The sequence below is a fragment of the Artibeus jamaicensis genome, unplaced genomic scaffold, assembly GCF_021234435.1.
Source record: "Artibeus jamaicensis isolate MK-2021 breed Jamaican fruit bat unplaced genomic scaffold, CSHL_Jam_final scaffold_537, whole genome shotgun sequence".
Lineage (NCBI taxonomy): Eukaryota > Metazoa > Chordata > Mammalia > Chiroptera > Phyllostomidae > Artibeus > Artibeus jamaicensis.
This window is the reverse complement of record NW_026522047.1, coordinates 21,800,393-21,814,721: the sequence shown is the minus strand read 5'-3', so window position 1 is coordinate 21,814,721 and position 14,329 is coordinate 21,800,393. Positions and strand designations below refer to the sequence as shown.

The 14,329-nt window shown below is 36.9% G+C and overlaps 1 protein-coding gene across 10 annotated transcripts in view; it reads right to left on the bottom strand.

Moving 5' to 3' along the window:
• The window catches only part of ARFIP1 (ADP ribosylation factor interacting protein 1), an 84,654-nt gene that overhangs the window by 42,864 nt on the left and 27,461 nt on the right, over positions 1 to 14,329 (bottom strand). For 8 of the 10 annotated variants that reach the window (XM_037168058.2, XM_037168062.2, XM_037168057.2 and 5 more), the window contains 3 exons: positions 6,383 to 6,491; positions 2,325 to 2,420; positions 423 to 535 (listed from right to left, as the gene is read on the bottom strand). In XM_037168058.2, coding sequence (XP_037023953.2) covers positions 423 to 535; positions 2,325 to 2,420; positions 6,383 to 6,491 — 318 coding nt within the window. The remainder of the gene's footprint in view (positions 1 to 422; positions 536 to 2,324; positions 2,421 to 6,382; positions 6,492 to 14,329) is intronic. The other 2 variants (XM_037168066.2, XM_037168068.2) reach the window with 2 other exon arrangements.

Below are 14,329 nucleotides of genomic sequence, written 5' to 3'. Positions count from 1 at the left end.
AAAAAATATACATTTTTGATATGCAACAGAATTTTAATAATTAGTTTGTATGTGTCATGAGAAGAAAAAAGCTGAAACTCACTGATAGAAAGTATCAAAAAGAGGGATGTAGGGACAAACACATCTACAGCAGTTCTGCAACTAAATATATTCCAAGGCAATATATTTCTTCTTCAATTAGTGTTATCTACCAATTAATAGGCACTTTAGTATCTTTTTAAAAACCCTCTTCCTACTGGCTTTTTAAATTACATTTATGTAAGAATCAATAATAAAACAAAATGCTTCATTTACTAATTGTATTTTGTTTAGAGGGCACTGTGCTCTTATGTGTCCTTATAATTGAAAAATAATAATTTGAGTAACATACAAATAGAAACTCTCGGAGCCAGTTAGGGTGGAAACATTAAATAAGCACAAACCTTGTAGGTGTTTAGACTCCATTTTCTAACAAGTTCTAACTTTTCCATTGCAGGATTTTTAATTTCATCTGCTAGAACAACTGGTCCACTTTTTGTTTGTGTTCTCTGGCCACCTGCACGATCATAAACACAAAAGATAAAAACTCAAACCAGATAAAGACAAGGAGGGAAAGAAACCAAAACACTGAGGCTGTTCAAATTAAACTACTCATGCATTTAAAAAATGAAAAGGTTCCCACAAAGTGAAGGAATACAACTTCCTGAAATCAAGGAAGAAAATTTCCTAAATTTAAAAAATATTTCTATTAAACAGAAATGCCATATGATTTGTCTTCTCAAAAAAAAAAGCTGCAATCAGCCTTGTTTTCTAAATATGTGCTGTTTACTTCAAGAACAATAAACACCTCCACAGCTAAACTTCGAAGCCTTGACCCTAAACAACGGTGTCAGGAAGACCTGAAAGGCCACATCCCACACGGCGGGTCCCTCTCACTGTACTCTGCGCTGCACTGTCACCTGATGACAATCCAGTGTTCCCACGATTTTGGAGGATCTAAAAATACTATTCAAATATCAAACAGTCATTAAAAATACTTTACCACCAGTATGAGAGGCTGGGTTAAAACAAGGCCTACATCGGACCTCCTCTCTTGAGAGACCCCCCTCAAAAAACGCCGTAATTACTAAAGGCAGCATGAGGATGCCCTGACATAAAAACAACTCTACAACTACGTAGTTCCTAACAGTAAAATGTTCTTCACAGAAGAAAATATTTCATAAACATTTCTGATGTTAATGAGTTGGGATAAAAACTTTATAATAATGTTAAAAGGATAATGAAATAAGAAGAGAGCCCTGGCTGGTAAAGCTCAGGGGACTGAGTGCTGGCCTGAGAGCCAAGGGGTCACTGATTCAATTCCCGGTTGGGGCACATGCCTGGGTGGGGGGCCAGCCAGGTCTGGTCCCGGGGGGGGGGGGGGGCGGTGAGTGAGAGGCATCTACACATTGATGTTTCTCTCCTTCTCTTTCTCCCTCTTTCCCCTTCTAAAATAAATAAATAAAATCTTAAAAAGAAAAAAAAAAGAAATAAGAAGAGAAAAAGTGCTAAAAAATGGTTTTTAAAAGTTGGCAAAAATTTCTTTTCTCACTCCTATAGACAGATCAGCCTTTACCACAGCTCTACCATAATCCAAAATTAAATATAATATATATTATACATATAATAAAACATTTAAGAATTGATAAAATTCTCAAAGAAAAAAATAATAAAATGTTGATGTTTCATATTAAAAGAAATTCAGAGTTCAGTTTTTTCCTATTTTTATAGTCCAGCAATGTTAAAGTGCAGAGTAAATTCAATGCAAATAAATAGAATTTCTCCCAAGTAATTTTCATTGGACAGAACTGGCAAATTTCATAGTATATTGTTACAGTCTGCTACTTGCAAGCTGAGGTTGAAAACAAGAAGACACAACCTCTTTCACATGACCCATTCCAAACAATGAACAACCCAACTGTTTGAAGGCTCCTTCCTTGTTCAACTGAAAACAGAGCAGAGCTGCAAAGCTGAGAGTTTAGGACCAAATAAGTGAACCTACATTTCCCAGGACAAAGAAAGGGTAATTTAAAAAGAATAAATATTTACCATGCTTTTAAATCTTAAAGTGAATTAAGTTCCAAGCCGGAGATACAGTTAATAACTTTTAAAAGCCAGAAAGATAAGTATAGCTAGAAAGATCTTTTCCCTCATTATTACAAAAAAAGAAAAAAGAAGCAGCAGCCACTAAAAAAGTCAGAATAACACACACCTAAGAATATAAAGCAAGTGATTATGAAACTGAGTAAATTAGTTTAGCTGCAGCAGTAGCAAGAAGGCCTTTATCCAATCAGTGCGGTGAATACCTGCGGGAACAATTACATCACTTCCTTGTTGAGCCAGCTGACTAGCTGCAACCCTGCTGGGAGACATAACAGATGGCAATGGTGGTGCTGAGGGACCTGAAAAGGGTAGACATTTAACTGTGAAAATCCTTTCCCTCCTCCACATATTGTAGATTTTGTAAAAGGCGAAAGATTTATGCGATCTGAAGAGAAACCAGAGTATAATATTGTACATTTTGAATATAGGTTTACTGACATTGCCTTTAAAATATTCAAAAACTAGGATTAAAAACTGGAATTCATATGGTTGAATTCTTGTATAAATTTTCCATCATATTCTCAAGACCAAAGAGAACACATAACTGTAAGAAGAAACTTGGCAAGAACATGTCTAAACAGGACTTCAGGTAGACTCTGCTATGTTAACATTGATTACTAGAATGTGATTAAAGTGCCATGGTTGAATTATTTAAAGATTAAGTAAATATTTTATAACTTGCTACTCTTACATATGAAAAAAAGCTCAAGAAGAAATCCAAATGGCATGTAATACTGTACCAAATTTATAATTACAATTTACAGAAATGTGAATGACTCATAGCCTTCTAAGGACATGGTAGCCACAACTTTCAAATCATATATCAAATGTAACACAGTGTGGGGCATTACCATTCATAGTGTGGATGTACCAGACCTATCGACTATATCGCCTGGGAGCCCATTAGGAATGCAAAATTCACTGTCCCTTAATTTTACGGAGCTTAATAACACCCTGACACTTAAACATATGAAAACCTTAAATTGGACTGGATCTAACTTTTAAAATCCAAACATGCAATAGACCTAAACACAATGGTGTCACTTCTCAAAGTGAAGGATACCTGTCTCTTTAAGTCTGTTAAACCATAAAATTTAAACTTGAGGGGATGAGGGAAATCACCTAGTCAGACATTAAACTGTAAGAGAAACAAGGCCCAGAGATGTTAAAACAGCTTATTAGGGCCTCATTAAGTTCTGAATCCACACCATAATATGCTCATTATTAAATTTGATACAGAAAACACCAGTTCATAAGTTACTCATTGATGTGGAACACACCTGAACAGGTTATCCAGATTATCATTTTAAAAAAGATGATGTCACTACTATCCAAGGCACAGGGATTTCTATCATTTCAGTGTTAAATAAGAATGACCACTGTAGTTCCATTTCTTGATGATTCCAGGAACAGAGCTGTTGTTCTAGTCATTACTGTTTATTAATCTTGTATAAGGAATAATCCCATGAGATAACATGAGATCTGTTTAATATATGTAACAAGTGATAAAGAACTTTCCAAACTAAAACAGAAAAAGATAAAGTGTTGAGGTAACTAGTCCTTCAGGTGTTTTGTTTTGTTTGTCTGTTTGCTTTAGTTTCAAGGGTAATTATCACTTCTGTGTATCTTCAACTCTTTAAATCACTAATGTAGACTAAATTAGTTACTAAAATCATTCACTAATATCCAATAAAAATAACTCTTAAAAGTCTAAGATATTTCTAATTGACTAAATTTGGGTTGTTACTTGTTTCATCTCAACAAGAGAAGTCTAGGAATATGAATTTATGTATACAATGATCAAAACCCCATTAATACGGACCTGACTAGTGCAGCTCAGTGTGTTGGGTATGTACCACAAACAGAAAGGTCTTCGGTTTGATTCCCAGTCAGGGAAAATGCCTGGGTTGTGGGCCAGGTACCCGATTGGGGGAGCATGAGAGGCAACCGATAGATGTTTCTCTTGTACATCCATGTTTCTCTCCTTTTATTTCTCCCTCCCTTCTCCTCTCTCTAAATAATAAATAAATATATATATTTTAAAAACCATTAAAACAAAACTTGGATACCAAGCAATATTACTGCACTCTCATGAGCTTTGATTTAATCATGGTTTCTACTATTAATGAATGATTCCACGACACGTGTCTTAGGCAGATTTCAGCATCTGTTTCTGTTAGGCTGAATTTAAGTGTAATTTCTTCTAAATTTGCTCTAGAGATGAAAAAGTAAATGTCTAATACTCTTCTTTCAATAACTGCTGAAGCGCGGAGTCAGTGGGAAGTCGGCAGTCATTTTCACGGAGCGTTAACACAGCCCCAGTTCCTCTGACGTTTTCCCCTCAGACCTACTGCCTAAATTTCAACCACACTGCTTTTTCTCACATTCACCCAACTTACCCTTAGATGCCTTAAAGCGAAGGCGCTTAAACCAGCTTTCCGATAAATGCTTAATTAATCTGAATATGGCAGAATGGTTATCTTTTTAATAGACTGATTAAAAATGCAGTTTGTGTTAAAAAATGTTTTATAAAGTCAATTCAAAGACACACAAATTACCGCCATTATCATGAAACATATTTTTATTCCAATTTGAAGGAAATGGATTGGCATTCTCAGGCTCATGCATAACAGTTTATATTGGGCAGTTGATTTTAATTATTGTACAATATAATTCCACTTAAGGGGAAGAAGATTAAACCAAATGTCAGCTAAATAATTTCATTGAAAATACTTAAAATGTCTTAATAGTAAAAGTATGTTTTACTCTATATTGATATTTAAATTTGGAAATTGGGGATTGGTCTGAAAATGGTGGTGTCACACTATATAAAGTGAGCCTTGTATCTTTAAGCATTCATAATTTTGTTCACTCAAATTCAGAATACTATTATCTGCAAGAGGGCTACGGATTGCCAAGGGATGGAGAGAATTCTTTTGCGTTTATGAAATTATAATGTATTAAAATTAACATACTTCATTATTCTACAATCCGTAGCTACTAATTTAACTATAGCTCTGTCAAGAAAATACATTTTTTACATCCAAATGTTCACATGGTTTTATTTTCTTTCGCTTATGTGAAAACAAAAAAGTACTTTAAAAGGTTGTTAATAGGCAAGAGCATTAAAAAGGGGGCAACTTTGTTCTTCATATTAAAACACACATATAAATGGAATGTGCTCAGAAGAGTCCAACTGCTTATTCTTTAAAAGATCAGCTTGTAAGATGGGCCCTTCAGTGAAGTCTGGAAACTTAAATTTTGGTGGGATTCCTTCCATTCCCAGAATAAGACAGTCCCACTGTGCCTAAGCTGTTCTCTGAAGAGCATGGTCTACATTCAACACCTGCTTTCCCTCTGGAATCTTGGTACACACTGGGCAGAGGATGCCCATGTGAACAATCTCCAATGAGATCCCTGGTTAGCCACAGTTCACAATTTGTTACAACTCTGCTGGGGGGGATTGAGCACGTCCTATGTGTCTAAACTGGGAGAAGACCCTCTCAAGCTTATGCCTAGTACCTTTGCTATGTGCTTGGTATACTTTTGCTGAAGTTATCAGAGCAGTGAGTATGACTACATATCACAGGTGGCAAGCACAGGCCCGAGGGCTGAATCCAGCCCTTCACCTCGTTTTATCCCACCCAGCACCTTGTTTCTACCCTGTGACAGTGCTGAGCTCTCACTTAACAGTTAAGGAGTAGTTACATTTATGCAGTCCTAAAATTACATTTGGCCCTTTGAAGGCAACTACGAGGGTGATGTGGCCCCCGGTGAAAATGAGTTTGATACCCCTGCTACATATACTGAGTCCTGTTAGTCCTCTTAGCGGATTACTAAATATGATGGTGGTCTTAGAGACCTCCTATATATCATGCATAGTCAGAAAAGTGAGTTTTGTTTTCCTAATTGCTTTGAAATAGGAATTATGTATTCACACAAATCAATACTGACTTACAGCTATAAATTCTGTGGTTACTAGATAAAATCATTTAAATTTGTACTATTTAATTCTTGAGTTTTTATTTGTTTTTAAAACCAATTTCTATATAATAATCAGTGAGATTATGTACACTGATCTATTTATATGAAGAAGCGACTAAAACATTTGTTAAATCATTTAAATTGAAAAGGATTATGTTTGTAATTGGTGTTTTATCACTGAATTAAAGGGCTCAATTCTTATGCTTTATTAATAAAGGTAGCATTTAATGAACTCCCATCATTCACCCCCCATCTTTAAAAATATATGGGCTCTTACCTTGAAATGCTCCTGCTTCAATAACCCCCTCTTTGGTACTGTCAAAGCCATGAGATGTAATTTGGGTTTCTGAGAGACCAAGTCCAGCTGGTAATGAACGCTTCAAATCCTTAGCAACATTTGAATAAAAGAGAAAATCTTTGTAAAACAAATCTCACATCACATTAACAGTTCAGGATAAGTGTGTCCTTTTAATCACATCTTAAACTATTTTTTGCTCTCCCATGTAGCATTTCCTTATGCTGTCACAACATTCTATAATGATGTACAATGGCAGCAAATTCAGCAAGATTTGCTATTAAGAGATACAGTGTACGTCAAATACAAAATACTTTCATTATTCTAGAACAAAGCAGCAGGTAGATATTAAAATTCAATTTTCAAATTTCTAATCTATTGATAGATCAGGAAAATCATTCTAAAGAATAGAATTAAGATGACTGAAAAGCCATATCTAATATTAAAATATTGACAGGTGTGTAACATAAGCATAATAAGCCTGGTTAATGATCAGTATAAACAAATCATTCACTTGCAATATTAATTTCCCTTTTATTTCAAGGTTAGCTCAGTAAACAGGGCTTCTCTGACTTCAATCAGAATGAGATAAATTCAAAGGCTCTTTAAATTTACATCAAGTAAATTAGCTTACAGTTGGAACTTAACCTAATAAATATAATATTCAACATTCAGCCTTAGAGAGACAGAGAGAGCATGCACACACACACGTCTGCACCAGGAAACACAGATTTTCAGTTAAAAGTCCTTTCTTTTCTTTCGCTTGGATATGAAGAATTATCTAATTTTCATAATCTGAGTCTTCTTACCTTTTAGTGCACCATGAACTTGTGATTGTTGTGGAAAACCAACAGGATCTACAATAATGACAAGTTAGTGACGCACTAGAAGGTAAATGTCTTTAAAGTCCTTTCCTAATACTCTACCCCACCACACATAGTGTAGTTATAACTCAAAAACTCAAAACACTGAGTTTTCTAATTTGCAAACTTAAACCTTAACAGATATATAGTCTCTCATAATTGACAAGTCTTTAGAGGGCTTTTCTTGAGAAGCTCATTAATTTTGCCTAGGCAATTACTTGATTGGTATGGTGGACCCTAAATAACTAATGAGATCAATTCTCATCTTAGGTGATTTATTGTCAGATGCTTCTGACACAGGTGACATTCTCTCCCGGGTACACTCGCAACCCCCAGTGCAGGGCACTCCTGATCTTCCTCCACGACGACACCTGATAGGTCCTATAGTCTCCTTTGCAGATTCCTCATCTCCCACCCTCCAAATCCTGCAGTGCCCCAGGGCTCAGTCAGAGGGCTTGTTCTCCTAGACTCATGTTTTGGGTGATCCTATTGTTTCTTCTGGCTTTGTGTTTTACCTGGGTCTCCCTTTTAACTAATGTGTCTAATCACATACCTGTCATTTCCACTTGGATTTCAACGAAGCATCTCAAACTTTATGTCCCAAACTGACTGATTATATACTAAACCCACACCATCCCAAAAGAGAAAAAAAGCCAAAACAAATAACCTCTAGCTTTTACTCCTTTCAGTTAATGGCATCTCTATTACCAAAATACTAGTAAAAAATCTTAGGACTTATTTTTGACTCTTCTTTTTCTCTCATACCCACATCCAAACCATCATCAGATGCTATTAGGTCTGGATCAAACCACTTCTCTCCACCTGCACTGCTACCAGCCTGGTTTAAGCTGGCATTCTGTTTCACCCAGATAATTCCAAAGGACTCCCAATTGGTCTTCCTGCTTCTGTCCATGACATGAGCCTCTAACTCCACACAGAGGAGTCACCAAAGTCGACACCAAAGTTAGCTTCTACATCAAACTCCAACGGCCCCAATCTCGTGTGACGTGAAACCCAGACAATTACGTGTTCTCCAAGGATTACATAATTTGACTCCATCTCCTCTCAGGCTTGCAGCCACACTGTTTCTTCAAAAAGAATAAACCTACCTCTATTTCAGGGCCTTTGTACTTACTGTATTTTCTTTCTGGAATGCTCTTCTACCAGAAACCCACAGGACTGCTCCTTGAGCCAGAGAGGCTCTCCCTCAACAACGTGTAAAGCAGCAGCTCCCATGGCATCTACACTGGCACTCCCTGCTTTGCTTGCCCTGTTTATTTTTCTCACACGGTTATCACCAAGTAATATAGCATGCACAGATCTGTTTATTTTTGTCTCCCCTCTCTACATTGTAAGCTTCACAAGAGCAGGAAGGTTGCCTATTTTGTTTATTGCTATGTATTTAACACCTTTAAGCAGTGCCTGAGATATAGTAGCTGCTCAATAAATATTTGTTGACTAAATGAATTTGTTGAGTAAACTAAGGACTCAACACCATTAGATTAAGAAGCTGCTATAGCAATAGTTTGTTTTGAAATTTAATGAGTATTTGCTTAATTTTACTATATGCTAGACTTTCTGGGAAAAGAAAAAAAAAAAGACACAGGCCTCGCCTGACTGGAGAGATAAGATATACAAACATTAACATAAAAGTTGACATTAGTACCAAAGTATGGACCATAACCATTGGAGGAGTTCAGAACAGGGACTAAGTCCGTGAGAACTAAGCAGGAAAGATGAAAGTACTGCTTGAGCTCTGAAACCACGACATGTTTACAGAGGGAACCAACACTTAGTGAGCACCTGCTTCATGGCAGCCACTGCTCTAGCCACTAGGGACCCAGCACAGAGTAGGAAACAACGTCTGCCCAGGTGAGACTCACCTGGGGGTAGAGGGAGGAGACTGGCAGTAAACAAATCAATGATAATAATACATGAGGTGATTAAAGTGCTGGAAATAAGTAGTAGGTACTTATTATAAATTTTTTTTTAAGGCAGGATAATAGAGTTATAAAGTGGTGGGCAAAGGGTGCTACTTCAGGTGGGGTACTCTGGGAAGGTCTCCGAGGAGGTAAACTGTGGGCAGGATCCTGAACAAAGTGAGGGACTGAACCATGTGCCCTCCCAGGGAAAGAACGAGGACTTAAAAGGTAACAGTGATGGTCTACTTCTTAACCGAATGGTAGACAAGTAGTATTCAGTGGAAATTCACTTCACTGAAATATAATGCACATGCCGTAAAATTCGTTTACAGAGTTGTGTAGCCACCACCACCAATTTTAGAACATTGGCGTTCTAAAATTTTAGACCACCCCAGAAAAGAAACTCCGCAGCCATTACAAGCCACCTTCCGTTCCTACCTTTCTCCAGCCTCTGAGAACCACTGACCTACTTTCTCTTTCCATGGGCCTCCTTACTCTGGACAGTCATATAAATGCAACCATACAGTATGAGTCTTGCAGCATACTGGGTTCAAGGTTTATTCATACTGCAGCACGTCAGGAGTTCATTTCTTTTTATGGCTGAATAATATTCCATTGTATGGATATAGCACATTTTGTTTATCTATTCATCAGCTGATGGATCATCACTTGGATTGTTTCCACATTTTGACTATTATGAATAATGTCGCTGTGAACATTAGGTGTACATGTTTGTGGATGAGTTGTATGTTTACCTTTTGAGGAATTGTCTGTTTTCCAAAATGGCTACACTATTTTACACGCGCTATTTTACAAGCAATGCATGAGGGTTCCAATGTTCCCGTATCCTCACCAACACTTACTATCTTTTTGATTACAGCCATCCTATGAAGTAGTATCTGAATGCAGTGTTGATTTGCATTTCCATGAAGATTAACAATGTTCAACATCTTATTGGCCATTTGTGTATCTTCCTGGGAGAAATGTCTATTCAAATCTTTGGCTTTAGTTTTGGTTGGGTTGTCATTTGACTGTTGAATTGTAAGGAACAAATACTTCATCATACACATGATTTGTTAATATTTTTTCTGTGGATTGCCTTTTCACTTTCTTCTTCATGGTAGTCTTAGAAGCACAAAAGTTTGACGAGTTGATAACATCCAATTTACCTATTTTTTGCTGTTGTTTGTGCTTTTGGTGTCACACACAAGAAACTCAAGTGTGTAATCCACGGTCCTTAAGATTCACATTTATGTTTCTCTTCTAAGAGTTTTATAAGTTTAGTGCTTAAGATTTAAATCTTTGATCCATTTTGAGTTAATTTTTTAAAAGATTTTATTTTATTTATTTTTAGACAGAGGGGAAGGGAGGAAGAAAGAGAGGGAGGGAAACCTCAATGTGTAGTTGCCTCTCGCACACCCCCCAAGTAGGGACCTGGCCTGCAACCCAGGCAAGTGCCCTGACTGGGAATCAAACCAGCGACCCTCTGGTTTGCAGGGTCCATCTTCATTCTGGGCATGTGGGTATCAAGTTGTCACGGCACCATTTGTCGAAGACTATACTTTCCATATTGAAAATTATCTCAGCACCTTGTTAGAGCTCAGCTGGACATAAATGGAAGGGTCTAGTTCTGTCCTCTCAATTTTGTTTCATTGATCTATATGTCTTCCTTATGCCAGTACCACACTGTTTTGATTACTACAGCTTTGTAGAAGTTTCGAAATTAAAAGTAGTGCATCCTACAGCTCTGTTCTTTATTCTGGATCCATTGCATTTACATATAATCAGTTTGTCAATTTCTACAAAAAAGTCAACTAGGATTTTAATAGAGATTCTGCTGAATCTGACCAATTTGGGAAATACTGCCACCTTAACAAATTAAGTCTTCTGATCCACGAACATGAGATACAGTCTTTCCATTTATTTAGACTTTCTTTAACTTCTTCTGATAATGTACTATAGTTTTCAGTTCTAAAGTCTTGCACATTTTTCTGAGTATATTCCTATTTTTGATGCTACTGTAAATGTAATTGTCTTCTTAATTACATTTTTAGATTATTTATTCCTAGTATATAGAAATAAAAATGAGTTTTGCTATTACTCTTCTATCCCACAACTTTGCTGAACTTATTAGTTCTAAATACAGTCAAACAACATACAAATGGCACAGATGGCAAAGACAGCTATGTTTACTATATTCTTGAAACTCACTTTAGAGAACAATATTTGTTTGAATCATCTGTTCTGTCACAAAAATGTATACATTTCCAGAAAAGATATACAGTAGCAGCAGTAGTTGGAAAGACGGAAATTAGTAATAGGTTAAACAGTAAATACAACGGTTATCTCTTATTACCTAAGATTTCAAAAAGTTACAGGGACACCTTCCATCTTGCCGTACATGGCCTCCAAAAAAACAACTTCCAGTTGTCTGAGGATATTACATCTCACCCAGTGGTTTTCCAGGACTCCTTTATTCAACAAACAAAAGTGCTTCCAGAAAAACACCCATGTGCTTCATGTGGGGCAGGTATAAAATTTGAAAAGCACTAAGACCTCCCTATGCCTAAACTGTTAGAAACAGGAGTTTAACCAAAAGTGGCACAAATGGGTCCATTCATATCCTGAACTGAATGACCATTTTGACAGTGGTCTGGCAGCCGAGTGAAGCACAAAATGACATGTGCAATATGAGAGGAATGTATGCCTTGTAGACAACAGTATTTCACAAACCTGTTGACTATTTTCTCATTAAATATATATTCTCTAAGTAATATAATTAAGCCTCATAGTTCACAAAAAGTTAAAATGTGCCTTTATATATTAACCCTTAAATTTTTTTGAAGCATCTCAAAGATAAGGCTGTGCCTGGCTTAGTAACATTTTAAATATCTGTTCCTGCTTTCACTTCTATAGTTTCCGGAATGCATTTGAGAGACAAAGAGTCCATTTATAACCAATAACATAAAATCCCTTATTTGAATTTTTATGTCACAGACATTCAACTCAAAATTTAAGGCTTTGCAAAGCTGTGTTTAACTGTACAGTAAAATGGAATAAACCTGAAATTAACTTTTTATTCCAGCTATGAGGGTGGTGCCACAGTATTTAAGTTTTAAAAAATAAATTTCCAAATAATTAAGTTAAAACAAAATATAATGCTTTCAGTAAAAGAGTTTCATGTATATTTTAAGTCCTTTTCTAAGGATACAAAATAACATTTTGTAGTAACAGCTTCCATAAAGCTGAGAGAGGTGCTCATTTTCAACCAAAATAACTTGCCTCCATTTTGCATATCTTAACTGAGGTTAAGAAAAATGTAAGTTTAGAATTTATGATATAGCAGAGTAATCTACTACTTTTGAATTAAAGTCAGTGCAAGACCAACACATAAAGAACACAAAATGCTGGGCAAATGTGCTTTAAAATACACATCCTTAAGTAGATGCACAACTCTACAATAGATAAGCAGAACTAGAGATTTTTGCAGTTAATCCTCCCCTTTTGCTTAGGGTGAGGAGAAATCTTGAATGAAGGAGTGGTTCTCAAAACATACAATGACACCACCCACAATCGGTAAGGTTCTCCTAGGATTCTATAAATCACCAAACTCTCTTCTCCCTCGGTTTCTGTCCATCTGTCTCCCTTGTCTTGAGTCCCGTTACTCCTGAAATTCATTCTTCCAATTGTAGGCAGGGACAACTTTCTACAATGCAAACTGGAGTGAGACACTCCCATTTTTTGTCATTTCGTGGCCACTCTCCAGTGCATTTTAGGTAAAGTCCAAACTCCTCCACATGGTTTTAAGGTTTTGAAGGATCTGGTCCCTACTTGCTCTCTAGCCTCATTTTCTCACACATTTGCCCCCACATTTTCTACTTCAATAATAGTGAATTTTCAACTTTATGGTGTCACATCTCTTCAGGGCTTTTAGAGCTTCCTCTGATGGGAATATTCTTCACCCTTCTTTATCTTGCAAGCTCCTCCTCCAGATTCAGCTTGGACAGAAATTCCTCCAGTGATCCTTCCATATGCTCCTCCTACCAGTTCTCACAACATGCTATGCTTGGCCTAGCACAGCACTTCTCAAATGGTATTAAAATTTATTTGTCTCTATCCTCTCTCCCTGCTGGCTGTAAGCTTGCTAAGACCAGGGTGCTTATTAATGTCGTTCCCCTTTAGTACTGCTAGCACCTACTGGATTAATACTAATATTTCATTTACTAAGAAATTTTCTCAATTTAAACATCAGCTCTCATTGTTCAAAATGGATAAAACATTCCAAAGCATATAATATAATCATTAAAGAAGCAAATTGAAAACTTCAAGTTAAATAAATGTTCTATGCATTTTGATAATTTAAAATCTCCCTTTGTTGCTTAATGTTTGGCTACCTATAAAAAATATCTGCCAGAAGCAAAGCTCTTATTCAAACAGACCTCCACACCCCCAACTCTTCTGTAAACGTATTTCAACCTCCTTAATCTGCTCTTAGTGGCTTCCCTGCATCTCTCCACAAGTATCTTGAGTCAAAGCTGATTATTCTTCAACATTCTATTTACCAAATGGGTAGAAGGTAGGGTTAGCATTTTCTCAGCCCTTAACTAGTATTTCTAAACTACCAGTTCTCATACTTTAATTTGGGTAAGAAAAACCTGGGAAACCTATTAAAAATGCAGATTCTTCTTAGCTGCCTGTTGTGATTCTCATGAAGTTGGAACATGGAGCCCAGGAGTCAGAATTTCAAATAAGTCAGTCCAGTGGTTCTGATGCAGGTGGTCCTTTGTCCACATTTTGAGGAGCTCTAGTCCAAGAGAACTGCTTTCCTACCCATGTGCAATACCACCCCCAACCCCCAAGTCCTTGGCCACCACCCTATCTTACTGCCCTCTTCACCACTTGAACATGGCCACCCAGTCAATCCCAGACATTTATCGAGGGCTCTGGCACCTTGGAGTCTCCTGCTCCACCCCCAACTCTAACCATCATCCTGGGTGTTCGCAGCCTTTTGCATGTCATTGGGCACACTTTCAGGCAATGATTCTACGTTCAGTTTGCAATTCCTTCCAGACTGATATAGAAGGTGTCCAAGCTGAATTTTCATAGCTCCCCCCAAAACACAGTCTACTAACGGCATGGTATAT